General features: G+C 41.1%; 1 protein-coding gene and 1 long non-coding RNA gene across 2 annotated transcripts in view; one reads left to right on the top strand and one right to left on the bottom strand.

Moving 5' to 3' along the window:
* mapk1 (mitogen-activated protein kinase 1) overlaps nucleotides 1-19252 on the bottom strand; it is a 96861-nt gene extending 77609 nt beyond the window's left edge. The window contains exon 1 of the mRNA XM_078553869.1: nucleotides 19089-19252. Coding sequence (XP_078409995.1) covers nucleotides 19089-19216 — 128 coding nt within the window. The 5' untranslated portion in view covers nucleotides 19217-19252. The remainder of the gene's footprint in view (nucleotides 1-19088) is intronic.
* Nucleotides 19253-19403: 151 nt separating this feature from the next.
* Nucleotides 19404-24457, top strand: part of LOC144687090 (uncharacterized) — a 35490-nt gene continuing 30436 nt past the window's right edge. The window contains exon 1 of the long non-coding RNA XR_013578057.1: nucleotides 19404-19478. This is a non-coding gene — a long non-coding RNA (uncharacterized LOC144687090). The remainder of the gene's footprint in view (nucleotides 19479-24457) is intronic.

Below are 24457 nucleotides of genomic sequence, written 5' to 3'. Positions count from 1 at the left end.
CTATACCATTGCCTACAAAACTAATTCATCTGTGTGCCTATCGAACTGTGGAAGTCATCTCTACTGGAAAAGTGAATTATCCAGCATCGGTGTTCAGCTTGCCGACCTCTGTGAAGGAATATACCATTGAACTTTTGATTCTGAACTCATGCGAAACAATAATTCTTTACTCTGTGGCGATTGCCCTGTAAATCTTTTTCTCTATTCCCCTCTTATCGTATGAGTGAAACGAAGGCCACATTGCTACCCTCTTCCCACATTTGTGGGATTATTAATAAAAATTGGATCACACCAAAACTGAGGGCTTGGAAAAATATGTCACCACTTATAAAGGAGGAAATCAAAATCAAAACACCCTGTTTATGGACGGGTGGTGAGAGGAGAAATCAGGGCTGTTTAAATTAAACCCCCTCCTGTCCATAACAGTAGTTTGGTCCTTTACCAACTGGGTCACTGTGGGGACAGTGTTGCCAAGATAATCTAACCTCTTAAATGAGGACCGAAGAGTCAAAAGGTACAATCACTGTGCTTTTGTGACATTAAGCTATTTAATAAAGTAACAAGCCAAGCTGCTGCATGCATTGAAGCACCATGGGACACTTTACCATGCTAAAGGTGCTATTTAAATGAAAGTTGTGGTATTACACAACATTAACACTAAATAGTAATGCTAAAATGATGGCTGGAGCAAGACAGTAGAAACAATCCTCAAAGTTCCACAAATCGTTCTTTCTACAAAGGTCCTAAATCTTTTTAAAAATGTACTTCCACAAAGAAGCCACAGGCTCTGAATACAGCTCAACTAAAATCTCCTCAAATCAAAGAATTACTGTATTTGTGCATCAGGTGCACAAATGGCAGGGACTCAAGTTTCTCATCACAAACCACGATATTGGAAAAGTTTCCACAGATGGAAAAACAAGCAGCTCACGTTTAGTTACTAGCCATAGACAGTACTATGGTCACATTATAAGCTGAATACCTGGAATATGCTTGTCAAAGGAATTGGTAAAATAAAAGAAAAAGCTATACAAAATTTAACCATTTGATGACAGGTTTTGCTTGTACAAACTTAAGTTTCACTTCAAAGCCTTCCACTATTAAAAAAAAGCAGCAAACCAGCAAGCTCATTTACCCTATGTATTTAGTACCACAACCAACATATCAGAACAATTTAGGAAGCTGCTGTAATATGGCGTTGTTACTGAAAACTGTTACAAATAAACAAACTCCTTAATGTAACATATTCGCACGATGCAGCAGTGAGGTGGCCACTTTTTTTTAAAAGCGTTCACCCTTTTGTCTCTCTTAATTGCACCTCTCCATTTTCTATTTATTTTTGATACATATACTTTGCCTCGTATAAAACCACAACAAAGGATTTTTATGAAATGCAAACCTGCAACCTGCATGATATCCAAGTGGAATTCTTGGTATATGATGTTAGGAAGGGAGGCTGAGGATGCAAGTGGATTAACGGACTGCTAGTTCACCTCAGTGAACTGGGTTCAGAGACAGCCTGAACTGACAAGTTATTTTTCTTCTGACCTGTAAACCTCCAACATAACCACAAGTTACAGGTTTATGACCTTTTTAATAACTTTAGATCATTAGGGGCAGGGAGAGATTTAAACTTTAAATAGTCAAATTACTAAAAAAAAATCCAGCTCCTGCAGTGAGGTGTGGCTCTGCTAAAATGAAAACTACCTTTATGTAAAACATTACCCAGATAGTATGGCACATGATCTCTCAGTTGGAACAAGTCTCTTGCAATGAGAGCAAGTAAAACAATCTGCAATGCAGGCTTCTAATACCTTGAGTTATATGTTCAAAATTGTTACTTAAACATATTACACCTTTTCACCCCAACTCTGACATGGGAAAACTGAAAAATCTGAGGGAGAATAACAGATCACTAAGAATACTGTATATTCTCCACTATATTAGGTACAGATAACCGATACCAGTGGTTTTCATATTTTCCATAGGAGGGATGCAGTGCAAATACTGATGCACTCCTTGGAAACTCCTGCAAATACTTTTGGATGCCTGGGGAGACTCTACAAATCCTGAAACACCTGGAGAACCCTGCCAAATACCTACATACAACTATTGAAGGGAAACAATCATATAAGTGATGAGAAAATGTCAGCATAAAACATAAATAATATGCTCATAGATGAAATATAACAAAACGTGAAATAATGAGGACTTTGAGGATCCTGGTTGACACTGGCCCCACAAGTTATCTGAGCAGTGCATTTTGAAAACTTCCTTACTGAAGAAAGGGTAAGAAGGATCATTGTAACTACAGGCCAGTTAGTTTGCCAGCGGTGGGGAAAGTTTTTAAAACAATAACCGGGGGGAAAAAAATAACAGGCACTCGACCGGTCAGAGTTATTCAAGAGTCAGCCCAAATTTGTAAAAGACAGATTGTGCTCGACTAATCTAATTTAATTTTTTGATTAAGCAACAGAGGATGTTAAAGGAAATGCAATGGAAAGTATTTGGCAAAGTGCAACATAAAAGGCTGGTTAACAAAATTATGGTTCATGGAATAGGAGAGTCAGCTTAGATAAAATAAAATTGGCTTAAGGACAGAAAACAGCACGTAGTGGCAAATGGTTATTTTTCAGATTGGAGGATAGTAGACAGTAGCCTTCCTGAAGGGTCAGTGGTAGAATACAGGGTAAAATGTAAAAATTTACCAATGATACCAAACTTGGAGTAGTGGCAAACAGTGAGGATGACACAAATCAACTGCAACAGAGCACAGATGGGGTAGCAGAATCGGCAGATGGAATTTAATCCAAAGAAATGTATGGCGATACTTATTGGCAGAAGAGGTAGACAGTGGCAATATAGACTTAATGGCACAGCTCTAAAGTGTGTGCAGAAACAGAGGGACCTGGGCGTGCATGTACATAGGCCTTTGAAGGTGGTGGGCCATATCGAGAGCGTGGTTAGCAAAGCATATGGGATCTTGGAATTAATAAATAGAGGTATTGAATACAAAAGCAGGAAAACAATGCTGAACTTTTATAAAGCTCGGGTCTGGCCACTACTACAGTCGTGTGTTCAATTCTGGTCACACATTTTAGGAAGGATGCAAGGGCCCTTGAGAGAGTGTTTTGTCATGTCTACCCAACTATGTGGGCAGTTTGGAATCCCACCATTACCGGGAAGAGATAGGAATAGAAATATCATTTCTTATTTACCTCCTGCACTGACAGTCCTGAATATGCAACACACAAGAGCATCACAACCTCCCATCAACTCAATCAAGCCCTTTCACATTAATCATTATTCAACCATAAGTGGCTGCTTTCTTGCCCAAATGCAGGCGATATTAAAATCCAGTTGCTATTTGTGGCCTCAGGCAATTTTTTTTTGCATTTCATGACTGATCCGGCAGAAATAATTGGCATTTTGGCAAGCTATTTCTGCAATAGGCTGGTAAACAATTCTGGGGTTTAAGTTCATTCCATTGAGGTGGCTAATCAAAGTTAATTTGAGGCTCCCATGTCACTGACCCCAGCATTAGCTCATTTAAATGATCTGGGAGCACTTTGAGATAGTCAGGAGCGTGGATTTGCTGCATAGGAAACCATGGGGTGTCTGCGCAAGAGTGGGCAGGCACGTGGCACTGAATCAACCAATCCAACTCATTCCATGCTAGGAGTTAAGTTGAAATGAAATGGAATCTCATTTTTCATGTGTTCTGACATCAAAATTCCAGCTTTTTCAATGAACAGCCAATTACAAAAGCCTCTTTCCCACAACACTGCTTGAAAGTGCATTCGTCTAAACTGCCATTTGTTCCGGATATTATTTGTACATTTCTCCACTTCACTTCTTCCATTTATTCTATTTTGTCTTGAACTCTGAATGCTGTCCATGTGTTGTTATTCCATTCACAATAAGACCAAAAAGGTATCAGCTGCGGCTCAATGAAAGCACTCTCCCCTGAATGAGGGTCAACGCAGCACTGCCAGATGTACTGAATTTTTGCCGGGAAATCATATAAAGACCCCATTTGACCTCTCAGATAAATGTAAAGGATTCAAAGAAAAGGAGGAGTTATACTAGATTCCTAGCCAACAACACTCAACTAACACCACTGGAACAAATCATGAAGTTATTTAATCTCATTGCTGTTTGTAGGCCCTTAATATATGTTAATTTCCATACATTACAACAATTATGCTTCAGTGGTACCTCAACAGCTGTGAAGAGTTTTGGGGTGGCCTAAGATCATCAAAGGCACTGTATAAATTTGTTCAAGTTTGTTCACTTTCCTCAAAAGGTCTCAGAGGCTCACAGACTGCTTTGGCCAACAGTTTTTATACATGAGCAAAAAACTATTCATGTTTAGAATTACAGTAGTTGATATAATTTACTTTTATTTATTTCAGGAAATAAAAAATTCCCATGCCAGGATAGCGGGTAAAATGCAGCATATGGTATAGTACAGGCCTCCTTGGTCTGATCCCTAAGCTTGCACTAAATTAGCCTACGTGAGCTATATGGCTGTGGGGGTGCTTACTGTAACTGGCTTCTGTTAAGGAGGAAAAAATGTTATTCAGGGTTCCCGCCTGGTTACAAATCAGCAAATCATGACCATACAGCCTTATGAAGTGGTGATTCCAGGATGACTGAGCATACCAAATGGACAAAAACATCTGGCAGCCCTCCTCTGCAGAAGAATGAGGAGTTTTATATATTTTTTAAAAACTGTACAGTTTTTACTGAAAGGCCATGCTTCCAATGATGCAACACATTGATAGGAAGTGTAGTGACTACACTTCCTCACGGCTCATTTCCTGTAAGGATTCTATTCCATTCTCCCAGTTTCTCCATCCCTGTCACATCTGTTCAGATGATGCAATCTTCCATACTTGCACTTCCGATGTTTTCCTTTTTTCTCAACCAAGGATACCCCCACCATCATGGTTGACAGGGCCCTCTGTGCCCAATCTATCCCACGCACCTCTGCTATCATCCCTTCCCCTCCCTCCCTCCTCCAACAATTGTAGTTTTCCCCTTGGGTTCACCTTCCACCCCACCAGCCTCTGTATTCAACAGATCATCCTCCGCCATTTCAGTCAACCTCCAGAGTGATGCCAACAAACAAACATCTTCCCTTGCCCTCCCCTTTCAGCATTCTGAAGGGATTGTTCATCTGTAAAACCCTGGTCCACTCCTCAGTCACCCCCAACACCTCTCCTTTTCTTATGGAATCTTTCCATGCAACATCTGCCCTTTCATCTCCTCCCTTCTAACCATCCAAGGCCCTAAACAAGTGAAACAGCAATTTACTTGTACTTTTAACTTAATATACTACATTCACTGCTCACAACCTGATCTCTACATTGAAGAGACAAAAGGCACTCTGGATGACCACTCTGGGGAACACCTCCAATTCAGCCTGCAAGCATGACACTGAGCTTCCTGTCACTTTAATTTCAATTCGCCATCTCGTTCCCACTGACATTTCTGTCCTTGGCCTGCTACAATATCCCATTGAAGCTCAATGTAAGCTTGAAGAACAGCACCTCATCTTCGACTCAGCACCCTACAATTTTCTGGACTAACTTTGATTTCAACAATCTTAGGCCACAACCTCTTCCTCCATTTTGTTTTCTTTTTTTGCCGCATCAGTTTTTTCTCATTCTATTCTTTATTCCTTCGCTTTGCATTCAGATGGGTGCTATACAGCCATTAACATGTCATCTGGACACATCTTTTGTTTCTTTACTATAAGCATTACCACTCCCTTTGGCTTTTGTATGATGAAACCTTTTGTCATTTCGTCTATCCTTTCCTCCACCCTATCTCAGACCTTACCATTTTGTTCTTCCACCTTCCTGCTCAAAATCTCTATCTTTCCTCGGTTCTGATGAAGGGTCATCAAGCTGAAACATTAAAAGTTTGTCTCCACAGGTGCTGCCTAACCTGAGTATTTTCAGCATCCGCAGTATTTTATTTCTGCATTCATGGGACATAGTTTTCTTGAATGTTTACTGATGTAATGGCCACTTTTTTTATTCGCTCATGGGATGTGAGCATCATTGGCTAGGCCAGCATTTATTGCCCATCCCTAACTGCCCTTGTTCAGAGGGCATTTAACAGTCAACCACACTGCTGTGGGTCTGGAGTCACATATAGACCAGATCAGATAGGACAGCGGGTTTCCTTCCCTAAAGGGCATTAGTGAACCAGATGGGTTTTTACGACAATTGACAGTGGTTTTGTGATCAAACTTTTTAATTCCAGATTTTTCTTTATTGAATTCAAATTTCCCACAGGTGTTTAAACAAAGTCACAAGTCAAACTAGAACATCTTCAAGCACCTCCAACTATCCTTACATGGTGCCACTAATGGTGTTTACCTATCAGCTCTACATCTTTGCCCCCTCACAATTGTCAAAGTCAGGTCTCCCTCCAAATGGCTGGTACAACAGAAATCTTCAAACACCAGTAAGTGCCCTATTTACTCATACTATAATTTATTTAGTGTCTTTCACAACAGAAGGACATCACAAAGTACAGCCAATGAAGCATTTTTTGAAGTGTAGTCATCTGTAATGTTGTGGCTGCTATGTAAAAGAATCAGAAAATCAGCTTTATACTGGAATGAAGCCCTATTATTGCCTCTAGAGCTGGCAAACTGAATGGAACAGGAACCAACACTATCAGCCAACCCTCCAATTTTCTTCAGTTTTGTTACAATAGCAGTAAGTAATAGAGCTTGAAATTAGTTGCCATATGTCGTCGTCGTGGTGTCCCCCCACCCCCTCCAAACCCCCCATTTAACAAAGGAAAAAGGATGTTATGCAATTATTTAAATATTTTTATTTAAACAGCAAGTGCCAATGACATCAGGAAAACTGCCTTGGGAGGCATTACAGAACAAAACAGTGTGATAGAGCAGAGTTATGAGTAAACATAGTGATTAACCCAGGGTGCTTCCATGGACTTGTCATTTCAGCTGTCAGATTCTTAACCCCTCCCACCTAATTCCCCAATAGACTATCGCATTTTAAACATGCAGAAAACAAAAGAGGGCGTTAAGCAGAATTATTACTTCTAAAAAAGCATCCTAATGGTATAACTAAGGAGGCTGGGTGCTGGTTACAGCTTTTGCAACCCTGAATTCTAAGATATATTTAGCTCATCAAAGCAGATCATGAAACATCACTGTCTAGTTGCTGTTTGTATAGAAAGTGACAGCACTTGTGCTCCCAACCCCTACAGAGACTCCCTGCTGAGCAGTCCTGAAAGCATTCAAGCTTCTAAAATCTAAAACTGAAGCAATTTACACATGGATTTTGAGAAATGCGTGCTTCAATCTACCCTACCATTTGGGAAATAAAGCCACTACTCAGGTTACAACTCTGTGCAGTTCTGCCCTGGGAGGCCGGTGACAGAATCAATGTCCTATGCTGCTTTCATTCTATATTTAAGGCTGCCAATGCCCCATAGTTTCACTGGAACTCAAGGAGTGCAAGAGGGTTATTCACCTGTCTAGGGAATACTGAGTAGTAGCCAAATAAAAGAATAATTGGCCCTTTTGTTATTTCAGTCACTGTGCATTACCAGCAAAGTGTACCTTTTCTAAAACAATGGGTTCCATTGCAAATCATGACACTGAGCTAGTCCTGAGCATCAGAATACTTGCATCAATATAAGCAGTTATGCACAGAACTGGCTCAGCATATTAAACAAGCCAGTAGAGGCGAGTCTCTGCTTCCAGTCCATTTATATTAGCCAGTATCGTTGATGGCACTCAAGTAAAATGAAAGTATCTTAGACATCCCACTTGTGAGATCATTAATGTGCCTGTTATTGCACCAGTACTGTTCACTATAGTTATTTAATAAATATTCAAAGGGACGCCAATATTGAAGGACGCCAACTGAACAACAGGAAGGTACAACATGGCTATTTTCAAAGTCACCAGGCAATTAATTTAAAGGCAACCATAAATAAAATGCAACAACCATGAATATATTGGAGAAGGAAACAGAATGGACTGCTATCCCGCATTACTTTTGCTTCTAGCCCGTGAGCAAGTGTTAAATACCAAATCAAGTTTTCAACATTTGAATAAGGAGAACACAACAGTAGTAGTGAAAACATGGAAAGCTCCAAAGAAAGTAGTTTTGACTAAAATAGATACTATCTACTTTTGGGGAGATTCTGGAGAAAGAGGAGCTACGTGCTGTGTTTGGAATTTGAATCTCAAGATTAAACGATTTTCAGATGGCCTTTACTCAAGGTGAGAATAGGAACAATCCTATGGTTTAGACAATTATCTCAAGTGTTCATTGCAACAAAGGCTTCAGTACGTTCATACAAAGAGAGTTAGCATCTGCACATAAACACCAAATCAGGACTGCCTTCACACAATTTATACTCCCAATGAAAGCCTGTAGCACATTAGGAAGCTCTCATCCAATTAGCTTCACCTGGCAGAGTAATGACATAACAAAGTTGCATTAAGGAACAATTTAAAGATGAAGTAAGACCCCGCAATTCCAGACTGACATCATGCTTGTTAACTCAGAACAAGTGCTGTTGCCTCATACAGATAGAGCAGTATAATGGTACTTAGCTTTTTCTGTATTGAAGCTTGGCTTTTAATCTCAATAGGCTCAGAGGAACTATTTCGTGCCAATATAGACAAGACTTCCAATCAGTACCTGAATAACACAGGCACTATTACTTTGGGCTGCAAAAACATGTAAATATCAGGAGCTGGAATTTGCACATTTAGCACACTTATCACCTAGTTATCTCACAGGCTTCTCTCAATAAAGAAGCGGACCATAGATTTACAAGCTGGGGAAGGTATTGTTTGACTGTCAGATTCCTGCATGTTTAGTTGTTATTGTAAACTAAAAAAGACACATTCTACAACTAAAGCACTGTGATTCTTTGGGCAGCTGCTGTTTTCCACAAATTGGAACAGGGAGACCCTGGAGATTGCATCATTTGTGGGTTGAGAGAGAATTGATCGGGGGGGGTTACCGCAGACAGAATTTAAGACCATTATTCGAGACAACCAGAATGTTTGGTAACATTTAGAGGGGCACACCCATCACCTCAAGTACAGATTAACTCTGTACAGGGGCAGCTCCTTGGACCCCTGCCTTAATACAGTTTCACAATTACAATGACAGCATAAAGCTTCATTGCATTTTTTCTAACAGTATACATTTAGAAAGGTCCCATTTCCATAACAGAAAACTTCTTAAGAACATTTGAGGAAAAGGTTAGCATGTTAACATTGAAGGTTATGCAGCCAAATATGAGAATGGTGGATCAATAAATATGCTTTCTCCACTACACTAGCTATCTTTATTTAAGACAGATTAGAAACAGACCTCAGCCATCACTGGATGTCAGGCCCATGCAAATGCATTAACTGTGATTGAGTGTCTGCAGACATTGCAATGCCCCTCACTGTGCAAGAAAGTGCAACCTGCAGCTCTATCACTAGGATTTCAGTAAAGCGCAATAGTTGCCATGCAAAGTCATTCACTGTTCACGTCAACTGTGAAATCCACCCATCAATTCAAGATTCTGTCCTTTCAAACTTGGATGGCATCCAAAAACAGCATTGCGCACTGTATAAAACTGGAGTAATGTAGAGGTGGTTAAAGATTTGTCACTGGTGATGATCATGTGAGAACAATTTGAGGTGAAGAGTTAAGTATCATACAAGCAGACCAAGCAACACTTTGAACTTTGGTTTACATGTGACTTTTCCTATCACACATCAGTAAACAAAGTGGCCCAAGCCAACATCACATGGAAGCCTAATGCAAAAAACTATGGACATAATTGATGCTGGTGCTCCACTGCACTAACAGAGGGATTAATGAATTTTCAGAACTGCAGCCAAGTAGCAAAAGCACAGTTTCTCTGGCATCTTGTCCTACATCACTCTTTCGATAAAAACAGACAAGGATTTATACTACAGTTACAGTACAGGAGGGGGCCATTCAGCCCATGTCTGTGCAGGTTGTCTGCAAAAGCAACTCACCTAGCCCCACTTCCCCATCTTTTCCCTACAGCCCTGCAAACTTTATCTCCAGGTAACTGGCTGATCTTCTTTTGAAAGCCATGACGGAGTCTACCTCCACCATACACTCAGGCAGTGCATTCCAGATCCTAACCACTTGCTGTGTAAAAGAGCTTCTCTTCATGTTGCATTTGATTCTTTTGATACTTACTTTAAATTGGTGTCATCTGGTTTCAACCCTTCCAAAGGGAACAGTTTCTCTCCATCTACTCTGTCTGGACCCATGATTTTGAACACCTCTATTGCATCTTCTCTCAACCTACTCTTCTCCAAGGAGAACAGCTCCAGCTTCTCCACTGTATTGACATAACTGAAACCCCACTTCCCCAGAACCATTCTCAAATATTCTGTACACTTCCTCTAATGCATTCACATTCTTCCTAAAGTTTGGTGCCCAGAATTAGACACGCTATTTCAGCTGAGGTCAAACCAGTGCTTTATAAAGGTTCACCATGATTTCCTTGCTTTTGTACTCTATGCCTCTACTTATAAAGGCCAGAAACCCATTGCTTTTGCAACCTGTCCTGCCACCTTCAACATATTGCGCATATATGCCCCCATGTTTCTCTGCTCCTGCACCCTCTTCAGAACTCTATCACTTATTTTATATCACCTCTCCTCTTTCTCCCGACCAAAATGTATCACTTCACACACTCTGCATTAAATTCCATCTGTCTCTCTATGTCTGCTTGAAGTCTATCACTATCCTCCTCACTGTTCAAAATACTTCAGAGTTTTGTGCCATTTGCAAATTTTGAAATTATGCCCTGCACATCTAAGGCTAGGTCGGTCAGTTTTCAATTCCAATTTACATGGGCCATCTCCATTCTCACAATATTGAAACTGGCCCTTCCCCAATTAATTATTTTTACTCTGGATTGTTCCTTTCCCCTTTCCACAGTTAACCTAAACCTTATACAATGGTCACTGTCCCCCTAAGTGTTTCCTTAATGACAACTGATCCACTTAACCCACTTTGTGCCCAGGAACCAGATCCAGCAATGCCCCCATCATTGTTGGACCAAGACATATAGCTCTAGAAAGCAATCCTGAACACAATTTAAAAATTCTTCGCCCTCTGTCTTTCTGAACTATAATTATCCTAATATAGACTGAAATAGTAAAAGTCCCTCGTTATAACTACTCTAAAATTTCCTTGCAATTTATTCCACCATATCGTTCCCACTAATTGGGTGGTCTATAGAAGACACACACTAGTTTAACAGCACCTCTAACCAAGATTCTGTCCTGGACTCCTTTGGGACATCCTCCTCTCCAGCATTGTAATATTCTCCTCAATCAATACTGCCACCCCCCCTCAGTTCCTTTTTGTCCTTCCCCAACTTTCCTGAACATCTTGCATCCAGGGATTCCTGTACCTCCAGTATCACAACACCTTATTCCCATATGGCCATATGCGCCTACAGCTCTCTAACTTTATTTGCCACACTCTGTGTTCATACACATGTACAGCAAACCTAATTTCATTCCCTCTTACTCTGACCCCACTTAATACCTTACCATTTCTTATTCTCATGCTATCTGTCTCTCCCAATTTTTGCACCTTGTTTTTCTACTGTAATGTTACCTCCTGGTTCTCATTTCCCTGTTTAAACCCTAATTGTCATTCATCTCATTGTTTGTTGGATCTTTGCACAAAATAGTTGTTAACTGACATGATTCAGATCACTGCAATTCAAAGGACTCACTAGTTGTTAAGCGTTTGGAGGCATGTGGGCAGTTTGATAAGGCACTCCATAAGAGCAAGGTTTTCTTTAACGCTGCTTGAAGTTTCCAGTCTGCAGATTAAGACTTGCCAATAGCAGGTCACAGCACAACACATTGTTGAATAGTCCAACCTTCAATTCAATACATGTTGCCTGAATGACAATCTGGTTAATGCATTATTAAAAATGAATTGCTGCAAGATGAAAAGGCAGCAAGTACTCAAAACAGGAAAGTTCATGTCCATTCCGAACTACATTTATTAAAAAATGCAGAACACTAACTATAACATTTAGTAAAGGATAAAATTTGATTCCATATGTAAGCTGACACCCAACTATCTCTACCATCCCCCTACTGCCTCTGCTAGCTCGCATGCCCAACATCAATTCCTAGCCCCAAAATTCAGCAAAGATTGGAAAGGCCAAAACCATTGCCTTTGGTCCCTGCCACAAACTATGTTCTCCCGCCACCAATTCCATCCTCTTTTGTGGCCCCTGTTTTAGGTTAAACCGGACTGTTTGTGGTTAAACCAGACTGTGTGCAACTTTAGTGTTCTATGTGGCCCCAAGCTGAGCTTCCAATCCCATCATATCATCTCCCTTACAAAGATCCCCTTAACTTCCACCTCCATAACATCACCCATCTTTACCCTTGCCTCGGCGCATATGCTGTGGAAACCTTCATCCATATTTTCATCATCTCCAGATTGCAATATTCCAATACTCTCCTGGCTGACCTCCCATCATCCACCTTGCACAAACTTCAGCTCATCAAAAACGCTGCTGTCCATATCCTCAATCCTAACATCCTAAGCTTCAAGTAGATGCAAGTTGCTGCTGGCACAACATAAAGGTTGATGTCAACAAATTAAAAAGGCAGACTTGCACTTGTGAGGTGCCTTCCACGACCTCAGGTCGTCCCAGAGTGCTTTACAGCCAATTAAATATTTTTGAAGTGCAATCGTTGTAATGTAGGAAGCACCGTAGCCAATTTACTCTCAGCGGCTCCCACAAAAGCAATGCATTAATGATCACAATCTTCTTTATTGATGTTGGTTAAGGGACAAATATTGTACAAGTCACAGGGGATAACTCCCCTGCTCTTCTTCACAATTAGTGCCATGGGATATTTAACGTTCACCTGAGGGGTCAGAAACAGCCTTGAGTTGTCGTACCATCTGAAAGGAGGTACCTCCAACAGCACAGCATACCCTCTGTACTATACTGGAGTGTCAGCCTTGATTTTTGTGAAGTCCTTAAGTAGGACTTGAACACACACTTAGCGACAGGAGTGCTGCCAACTGAGCCACGGGTAACACCATGAAAAAAATAGTTGCCCTAAAATTAATGCAGTTTTGAGGAAAACGATGAGTTTCACAAGACAGGAAAAATGCGAGAATGGTGTAAGTGCTTTCATTTAATCACACTTACTGTACTGTCTATTCTATAGCTGACTACAAATTATACTCTACACCATGGATGAACATAGACTCCCATCTGCCAGACAGGAGGGAAGCAATAAGACAAAACATGCACTGAGTAGAACATCACAAATTTACATCACTACTGTATATAATGCAACCAGCTGCACTCTGTCCAGATGTGCAACAGGCTAAGTTCAACTTTCCTAATGGTGATTTACTCTTTAAAGCACTTCAAGAAAGATTTCCATTATTTTAACTGCAGTACCTAGAAATACCTGGATATGTAAACAATAGTAGCAAATTCACAGGTCACATAAGCCTGCAAGATTATTTAAAAAGCAAGTTTTGAGGTGTGTTTAGTTTTATCACCCTCCCAAAGACAAAACCAGCATTGCACACTCTGAAAATATGATTATTAGTACAAGAGGTTTTATTTTTCTTTAAAAAAAATTGCAAGATTCTTTTTTTGAAAAATTATTGCATTTGCTCCAGCAAGCGAAAGTCTTCGCTGCAACCATAAGCTTCTGCTCAGTGGCGTACAAAGAGAATGTACTTTCCATATCACGGCATAGCAAACATTATACACTATCACAACCGAGGCTGAAGACAACATTTGAATCCAATTTTATGCTCTTGTGCTCCTCTCACCCGCAATTATCTGAAGTAGCAATCAACTACTTCACAAGTATAAAACCACCAGGTGAGCTAATAAATCACGGCAGTCGGCTTCAAACTTAATAAATTTAATTAGTGTTATTTTAGTGTTAGTCTTATTGAATCATCTTCAAATTATGAAGGATATTGATAGTTTCTCCTTATTTACCTGGTTTCCACTGACAGGTGGGTTGGTAACCAGAGTACACAGATTAAGGGTAATTGGCAAAAGAATCATAGGGAGATAAATACAAATATTTACGCACCGAGTTATGATGATCAGGAATGCACTGCCTGAAAAGGGCAGTGAAAGCAGATTCTATGATAATTTTCAAAAGGAAAATAGCTATATCCTAGATAAGGAAAAAAATTGCAGAGCTATTGGAGAAGAACAGGGGAGTGGGACTAATCGAACAGCTCTTTCAAAGAACCTATGAAGGCGTGATGGGTTGAATGGCATCCTACTGTTCTGTACATACAATTCATGAAAAGTACTTTCATTTTACTTTATCAACAAGTAATCCTATTGGAAAAGTTTGAATACATGACAATCTGTAGCTTAGAGCAAGATATTTAAGAGAATTAGCAACAGATCAGAATTATATTCCAGCACAAATCAAAATATGGAATCGGCAAAAAGCAGCAAGGTAACATAGTGACACTGCACTATACTATGGGATTAATCACAAAATTTCTCCAATGGATGAATCCCAAGTGTTAGCTGTACCAAGGCAAAGTAGAAATCTTCAATGAACACCTCCATTTGGGTTTGAGTGGGAAATGATATGGAGCATGAGTGAAAATATAGATTCTTGTTAGTATACCAAACTAAATCTGATAGCATAGATTAACAGAAAGTGAAAGGAAAGGCTCTGAATCAGCTTCAGAGCAACAAGCCAGAAATAAAAGTAGGCGCCAGTGAAAGCTATGACAAGTGGGACAAATAGTACAGGTACAGTGTCTCAAAACTGGTAACTGAATCTGTGCCGGACTTCAGAGAAATTTCAGAACCTCAATTCAATTAATAGGGGATGCATGAAATCCGCCCAAGCCGGTGGGGGTCAAGGGTAGAGCGGGAAAAGATCGGTGTGCAAAACCAATAACTAGTCTGGCGCGCCTCCACAGCAGCTAGTCAAATTGTTCCAGTGAGCTGATGCATCGCAGCTTATAAATATCATCTGGATTTTGGACAGCTGTATTTGAGACACTTGACCTGTATGATATTCCTCAGTGAAGTCCTGCAACATTATTAATTTAGCAACACCACCTGAATGGACATTTGCATCATAAGACAATCATCCCAACCTCAACGATGTACGTCAATTCAGAGGAATTCTCTGCATAGAAGTAAACACTTGACATTAACATAAATTAGCCACAACTCTTCCTTCCCCTGTCACAATAATCCAGAGATCATTTTACATAATAAATTTCAAAACCGAAACAATCAAGAGGGATCAAGATATAAGCCATGGTGTCCATGTACACAAATCCTTAAAAATAGCAAGGCAACTTAATCATGGTTAAAAAAGGGGAATTGGTACCTTGTGTTTGTAAATAGAGTAATAGAGTTATGAAGGGAGAGGGATCATGCTAAAACATTACAAATACTGTTTAGGCCACAGGTATAGTAAAGTGAACAATTCTGGGCACCACACTCCAGAAAAGCTGTAAATGCCTTAGAAATGGTGCAGAAGTGGTTTACCAGGATGTCAGCAGGGTTGAGGGACTTCAGCAGTGAGGACTTTGAACATGCTACCTGAAAAGATGGTGGAATCCAATTGCTTAAAAACTTTAAAAAGGAAGATGCACAGGTACTCCCAGATGAGGAACTTGCAACGGGCAGACAAAAAGCAAGGAAGTGGGACTGAGCATATCTCCTCTTTCAAAGAGCCAGCACACATAGGATAGGGCAAATGGTCTCCTTCTGTGCTGTAAGTTGCATTGATTCTAATGTAAGGAGGGCTGCAGAGCAGGAGCTGCATTCTACAGTAGTGGAAAACACAGCTATTGTGGGAATATCTGCATTTAGATCACTAAACTCTACACAAGACCCGCATTAGAGGAGTTGCACGAAGCCACAGGAGTGGAAAATTTTATTCCATGTTCCAGAAGCAAACATCACAGACAACAAGCATATTCAAATATCACAGAATTAGTGAGTGTATGTTTCTACATTTACCATAAGTCAAAACACGTTACTTGCCCAAAGCCATGAAAATTATCTGTAGCACATATTAAATGAAAACATATCTTGTGGGAGAGGATCAAGGAGGTCATGCCCCAGAAAAAAACCTGCACCTGTCTGATAATATTCTTATAAAAACTCTTCAGGATCAGGTAAAATTATAGAACCTAGTTTTGAAACTGATACAAAACTCCTTGCAAATGCAGGAGGTGACTCCACAGAAAGTGTAAGAATTTGGACACTAATTCAAAATGCAGCATTTTAATACAAAAAGGCACAATTAATTTTTGAATAACTACACACCCATATTTACTATTAGTGTGGGCATCCTACCTAATTAATCTCCTTATCAGTGGGTGAATTACACAGCACTTTTAAATGGTTTCTCTATTTGTTGAGGAAACATTCTTGCTTGTAAAATTCCACCTTATTTTACAACCAAGGAGGCAACTAAATCACAATACCTAGTCAAGATGCTTCAATTGGCACGATGTGTTTGAATACAATAAAAGCTATACCATTTCCCCAAATAGTATAATTAATTTTCCAAGGGCGGTGGTGGGATATAGTATTGTTTAGGATAGGCTGAATTTAAATCACATTTTATTTAACCACACACTGATCTACTGTTTCTTGCGCACTCAGACCACATTAATCTAATAAGTAGTCATGTTCTCAAAAAGTACAGCAAGCCATGACAAGAAAGCAATTTTCACACAAAAACACAGCATTATAAAATTCCAGCTGACCTTGCCTTGTCTATTTTAATTGAATAGACTAGGAATAATACTTCTAAAAACTTCAGTATTACTGAAAAAAGAGTCACACTGTCGAAGTTTGTCTTGCACTCATCAGGACAGATCCGCAAGAATGCCAATTGTTAAGGGAACAATTTATACTGCATGACAGTATAAATATGCAGCATAAATTGTTGTTCCCTTTACAATTGGCATTGTGAATCTGTCCTGATGAGTGCAAGATGAAAAGCTTCGACATCATGTCTCTTTTTTCAGCAATACCAAAGTTCTGTATGACCAAACAACTACTTCTACAAATCTGATTTTTGTTTTGCACAGAGGCATTTCAGTTGAGGCTTTCCAATTGACCTTAGTAAAAAGTCCCATTACAAAACTGGAATTAGTTGGAATGATGACAGAAAAATAAACTTACAAGCACAACAGGAAGGCAGGGTTATAGAAAGAGGCATTATACTAAAGCTATAACTTTGTGCATTTTTAAACAGATAACTGATGATGTAATGTTTCACTCAAATGAACATCTAGCCATTATCAACAACATGACAACTCCAGGAAATGAGACTCCAATTCTGGGATATAAAAGCCTGCTACAACTAGCATGTAAACATATTTGTGGGAAAGCTTTGCTGAGATAAGACAAGAATCTTACACCACACACATTAATTTATTAATTATGAAAAATTTTTAAAAGGGGACTTCCTCAATGGAACAGCAAGTAAACATGCTGTCTTTTACCAGCCACAAAGCAGCCAGTTCAATTAGCTGATCTCAGTGGGGATGCTTCCAGTTGATTTCAATATCTGTAGGCTGAGAAGGAACACAAAAGCAGCCTGGATTTTCTCTTCTGATCTTCACTCAGCAAGCCCAACTGTAAACTGTATGTGTGGATATTGGGCAACAGGGTTGGGCAGGGCTGAACTGTCCACGACAGTCAAACAGTCTGAAAATGCTCAGTGTCTAGACTCGGATGAAAAATGGCCACTCAGGCAAAGTAATAGAGGGCTGCCAATGTCAGTGGAATGACAACTCAGCTAAAATCACTAGCCTGAGGAGAGAAAATGGTTGCTAATTGAAAACTGTTGCTAATTCACAAATTCTTTTAAAAAATGCCCTGGTCATAGGAGTTTCTCAAAAGAAGATATGTAAAATATTAAAACTTTATTAGGGTTACCCCAGATATGTTTTCAGTTTTTTTGTGCTCACCTATGTGCTCCGACTGCTAATACTTATTATCTGCCTTATTTACATTGTGGGGCGTATTACACAGCACCAGTTATGCAAGCACAGACAAAGAGTCACTCTCATGGCCTGTTGCAGCAGGCTAAAAGTTCCGTAGCATCCAGGAAAAAATATATCTTTAGGTGGTTCTCCACACTTTGAGAGACAACATTGCTTAATTCACTCCATGGCACTCCTGTTGGCCATTACTGCTGTAGTACAAAGGGCCTCTGAAAGAACCAAATGCAATAATAGAAGGCAGAGTCATATTTGATCAAAGAGAAGGATTATTTGGCATCTCCACTCCTCGATCTCAATTTTGCACTCAGTACATTCTACGGGTTCTTTGCATGTATGCATGCCAGTAAGCAAAAAGAAACCCAAACCACAATTACATTTCCAAAATAAAATGAACAGACTTCAGAACACCTGTAAATTTAAACTGTATTTACAGCCTTATACCCTGTAATACGATCTATGTAATCTCCACTTTTCCTATAAATTCACAGCCTCTCCCCGCTTACAACATCCTCAACTGCATTTATTTCCTGCTCCGAATGCCCAGAATGCCCAGACTTTTCTTCTACCTTTATCCTCCCCGCACCCAAATACTGGAACTTCTCCTCCACCCCTCCCTCCTTCCTCCCCGCTCCCTTTCCCTAAATTCTCCACCTTCCATCGTGTATTTTGTAACTCCTTGCATGTATTTGACTCCTTTCTCCTTATCCTCCCACTCCCGGACCTCTCTCCCACCCCCTGCAAAGCCCCAGTACTTTCGCTTTCCCTCCAAATCCCCACCCTCTTCGCTTATCTCTCAATCCTGCCCAATGCCTTCAAGGATCTTAACCAGCCCGATCCACACACCTGCTTTTGCTGCATCTTCCTTCCCGCGGATCCTCGGCTTGGATCTCCCTTCTCTCTGTGGTCCCTCCCCACCTCCGGCCCCAAAATCTCTGGCTCCTCTCCCGCCCCCTCCCATTCCCTCTGCGAGCTCTGGCCCTCTCCCCCACCCCGAGAACTCGCACTCACCAAACCATGCCATAAGCTCCCTCCCCGATGTAGCTGAGGTTGGTGTATCGCGGCCCGGTGTCGAACACCTGCCCACGAATCACTTCGGGCCCGGTTGCGCACTGAGGCAAAGTCGGCGCTGCCGCCATCTTACTCAGATCATCTGGAATGACCAAGGCTCGAAGTTATTGGACTGGCAGCCACACGTGACAGGGAAGAGCGCGATTGGACAACTGGAAACCACCTGACCGACACCAGCCATTCAGCAATTCGATTGGATAATGATAGACCACCTGACTCGCAGCAAACCCCCCCCCCCCCACCCCACCCTCAGCGAGCAATTGGATTGGATCGTGTTGGAAGCACTTGGATGGGGGCGGTTGGCTATAACAGATTGAGTGATGAAAGGTGGTGAGTAAAGAGAGGAAATGAATACTTGAGTTTATATAGCCCCTTTCATGATTCATGAGCCCCAGTAACGCTTTACAGCCAATGAATGAATTTTTCCAGGCAGTGACTAGTAGTGTAGATGAGGGTAGTGTAGTTGATGTAGGCTCCATGGACTTCAGTAAGGCTTTTGACAAGGTTCCGCATGGGAAAATGGTCAAGAAGGTAAGAGCCCATGGGATCTAGGGCAATTTGGCAAATTAGATCCAAAATTGGCTTAGTGGCAGGAGGCAGAGGGTGGTGGTTGAAGGTTGTTTTTGCGATTGGAAGCCTGGGATGAGTGGTGTACTGCAGGGATCGGTGCTGGGACCCTTGCTGTTTGTAGTGTACATTAATGATTTAGACGTGAATATAGGAGGTATGATCAGTAAACTCACAGATGACATGAAAATTGGTGGTGCTGTAAATAGTGAGGAGGAAAGCCTTAGATTACAGGATGATATAGATGGGCAGAGCAGTGGCAAATGGAATTTAATCCTGAGAAGTGGTGAGGTGATGTATTTTGGGAGGACTAACATGGCAAGGGAATACACAATGAATGGTAGGACTCTAGGAAGTACAGAGGATCAGAGGGACCTTGGTGTACATATCCATAGATCCCTGAAGGCAGCAGTACAGTTAGATAAGGTGGTTAAGAAGGCATATGGGATACTTGCCTTTATTTAGCCGAGGCATAGAATATAAGAGCAGGGAGGTTATGCTGGAGCTGCATAAAATGCTAGTTAGGCCACAGCTGGAGTACTATGTGTAGTTCTGGTTGCCACACTATAGGAAGGATGTGATGGCACTGGAGAGGGTGCAGAGGAGATTCACAAGGATGTTGCCTGGGCTGGAGCATTTCAGCTATGAAGAGAGATTAGATAGGCTAGATAACTGGATATCCAGTTTTCTTTAGAGCAGAGAAGACTGAGGGGGGACCTGATAGAGGTATACAAAATTGAGGGGTATAGATAGAGTAGATAGGAAGAAACTTTTTCCCTTAGTGGAGGTGTCAATAACCAGGGGGCATAGATTTTAAGGTAAGGGGCAGGAGGTTTAGAGGGGATTTGAGGAAACATTTTTTCACCCAGAGGGTGGTTGAAATCTGGAACACACTGCCTGAGGAGTGGTAGAGGTAGGAACCCTCACAACATTTAAGATGAGCACTTGAAATGCCATAACATACAGGGCTACAGGCCAAGTGCTGGATAATGGGATTAGAGTAGATAGGTGCTTGATGGCTGGCATGGACATAATGGGCCGAAGGGCCTGTTTCTGTGTTGACTCTATGAAGTACAGTGAAGGTTGTGATTTTATGCACAGCAGGATCCCACAAGCAGCAATGTGATAATAACCAAATAATTAGAATTATTGAGTAGTTAGAAAACAGAAGGGGGCCATTTGACCCACTAAGTCTATGCAGCCTGTGCAAGAGCAACTCCAATAGTCCCACTCCACTGCCCTGTCTTTTCATAGTGATCTTGCAAATTATTTTTCTGTTTAGGTCCTTATCCAATTCCCCTTTGAAAGCCATGATTGCCTCCACCACATTCTCAGGCAATGCAGTCCAGACCCTAACCACTAAAAAATTTTTCAACACTTCGTCTTTGGTTCTTTTGCCAATCTCCTCCAGTATGTGTTATCTAGTTCTAGATCCTTCCACCATTGAGAACAGTTTCTTTCTACCTATTCAGGTGAGAGAGAAGGTAACTAGTACACTAGAAGAATTTATAATTGAGAAGGAGGAGGTGTTAGAGAGGCTATCTTTACTTAAAGTAGATAAGGTACCAGGACCGAATGAGATGCATCCAAGAATACTGAGCGGAGTGAGAGTGGAAATTGCAGAGGCACTAGTGATAATCTTTTAGTCTTCCTTAGACACAGTGGAGGTTCTAGAGGACTGGAGAATTGTGAATGTTACACCCTTGTTCAAAAAGCGGTGCAAAGATAACGTTGGCAACTACAGGCCAGTCAGTTTGACCTCAGTGGTAAGGAAACATCTGGAAATTAGTTTGAGTCAAAATCAGTAGTTACTTAGACAAGTGCAGGGTAATTAAGGAAAGCTAGTATGGATTCATTAAGGGAAAATTATGTTTAACTAACTTTCTGGAGTTTTTTTGACTAAGTAACAGAGAAGGTTGATAACGTTAACACTGTTGATATGGTGTATATGGATTTTCAAAAAGCACTTGGTACAGTACCATACAACAGACTTGTGAGCAAAGTTCTAGCTCATGGAACAAAAGGGAAAGTAGGCACTTGGATAAGAAATTGGCTGAGTGACAGGAAACAGAGAGTAGTGATAAATGGTTGTTTTTCAGATTGGAGGGTTTGTTGTGGAGTTCCCCAGGGGTCAGTGTTGGGACCCGTGCTCTTCGAGTTATATATTAATGACCTAGACAGTGGTGTTCAGGACATGATTTCAAAATTTGCAGATGATGCAAAGATTGGAAACGTTGTCAACTGTGATGAGGATGGTCTTGAACTTCAAAAGGACATAGATACGTAGGTGAATTGGGCAGAGAAGTGGCAGATGAAGTTCAATGCAGAGGAGTGTGAGGTGATTCATTTTGGCAGGAAGAATATGGCAAGTCAGTATAAAATAAAAGGAGAAATTCTAAAGGAGGTGCAGGAACAGAGGGACCTTAGTGTATGTGTATATAAGTCATTGAAGATGACAGAACATGTTGAGAGAGCAGTTAATAAAGCATATAGTATCTTAGGCTTTAATAATGGAGGCATTGAGTACAGAGTAAGGATATCATGTTGAACTTGTATAAGACACTAGTTAGGCCTCATCTGGAGTACTGCATCCAGTTCTAGGCGCCATACTTGAGGAAGGATGTGAAGACATTGGAGAGGGTACAGAGGAGACTCACAAGAATGATTCCATGGATAAAGAACTGTAGCTATGAGAATAGATTGGAGAGGTTGGGACTGTTTTCCTTGGAGAAAAGAAGGCTGAGAAGAGACGATAGAGGTATTCAAGATTCTGAGGGGGTATGGACAGGGTAAATAGTGAGAAACTGTTCCCACTCAAGAGAACATCAAGAACTAGAGGGCACAGATTCAAAATAATTGGCAAAAGGAGTAAAAGTGATGTGAGAATTTATTTTTCACCCAGAGGGTGGTTGGAGTCTGGAACGAACTTCCTGAGAGGGTGATGGAGGCAGATGTGATCAAGGTACTCAATGGGAATTGGATTGCTATCTGAAAAGAAGGAATGTGTAAAGTTAGTGATAAGGTAGGGGAACAGGACTAGGTAGAATGCTCTTTCAGAGAGCCAGTGCAGACTCAATGGGCTGAATGGCCACCTTTTGCACTGTAAAGATTCTGTGATACTCTGTCTCGACCCTCATAATTTTGAACACCTCTATCGAAGTTCTTGACCTCCTCTGCTCTGAGGAGAACAATCCAGCTTTCCCAATTTGCCCACATAATTGCAGTCCCTCATCCTGAACCCATTCTAGTAAATATTTTCTGTACCTTTTACAACCTTCCTAAAATCTGGTGCCTAGAATTGGACACAGTACTCCAGTTATGGCAGAACCAGTGTTTCATAAAGATTCATCACAACTTCCTTGCTGTTATACTCTACATCTCCATTTATAAAGATAAAAGATTCTAGGCTGTATTAATAGAAGCTAATCCAAAAGCAAGATACTGTGGATGCTAGATATCTGAAATGAAAACAGAAAATCCTGGAAATACTCAACAGATCTGGCAGCAGACCTGTTTCTATCAGGCTGGCTGTACTTAATGTAGATAAGTCACCAGGTCTAGATGAAATGCATCCTAGGTTGCTGAAGGAAATTGCGGAAGTGCTGGCCAAATATTTGTCTCTCCACAGCTGCTGCCAGACCTGCTGAGTATTTTTAGCATTTTCTGCTTTTATTTGATTTCCAGAATCCCATATGTTTTTCTTCATTCATTTACGGGATGTGGGCTTTGCTGGCTGGGCCAGCATTTATTGCCCATCCCTAATTGCCCTTGAGAAGGTGGTGGTGAGCTGCCTTCTTGAACTGCTGCAGTCCTTGTTGTGTAGGTACACCCACTGTGCTGTTAGGGAGAGAGTTCCAGGATTTTGACCCAGTGACAGTGAAGGAACGACGTTATATTTCCAAGTCAGGATGGTGAATGGCTTGGAGAGAAACTTCCAGGTGATGGTGTTCCCATGTGTCTGTTGCCCTTGTTCTTTGAGATGGTAGTGGTCATGGGTTTGGAAGCTGCTGTCTAAAGAGCCTCGGTGAGTTTCCGCAGTGCATCTTGTAGATGGTATACACTGCTGCCACTGTTCGGTGGTGGAGGGAGTGATATTTGTGACAGGGGTGCCAATCAAGTGGCCTGCTTTGTCCTGGATGGTGCCAAGATTCTTGAGTATTGTTGGAGCTGCACTCATCCAGGCAAGCAGAGAGTATTCCTTCACACTCCTGACTTGTGCCTGGTAGATGGTGGACAGGCTTTAGGGAGTCAGGAGGTGAGTAACTCACCACATGATTCCTAGCCTCTAACCTGCTCTTGTAACCACAGTATTTATATGGCTGGTCCAGTTCAGTTTCAGGTCAATGGTAACCCCCAGGATGTTGATAGTGGGGGATTCAGTGATGGTAATGCCATTGAATGTGTAGGGATGATGGTTAGATTCTCTCTTGTTAGAGATGGTCATTGCCTGGCACTTGTGTGGTGCAAATCTTACTTGCCGCTTTTCAGTCCAAGCCTTGACATTGTCCAGGTCTTGCTGCATTTGGACATGGACTGCTTCAGTATCTGAGGAGTCACGAATGGTGCTGATCATTGTTCAATCATCAGCGAAGATCCCCACTTCTGACCTTATGATGGAAGGAAGGTCATTGATGAAGCAGCTGAAGATGGTTGGGCCTAGGACACTACCCTGAGAAACTCCCACAGTGATGTCCTGGAACTAAGATGATTGACCTTTAACAACCACAACCATCTTCCTTTAT

The sequence above is a fragment of the Cetorhinus maximus genome, chromosome 12 (genome assembly GCF_964194155.1).
Source record: "Cetorhinus maximus chromosome 12, sCetMax3.hap1.1, whole genome shotgun sequence".
Classification (NCBI taxonomy): Eukaryota; Metazoa; Chordata; class Chondrichthyes; order Lamniformes; family Cetorhinidae; genus Cetorhinus; species Cetorhinus maximus.
This window is presented reverse-complemented; position numbering and strand designations above follow the sequence as displayed.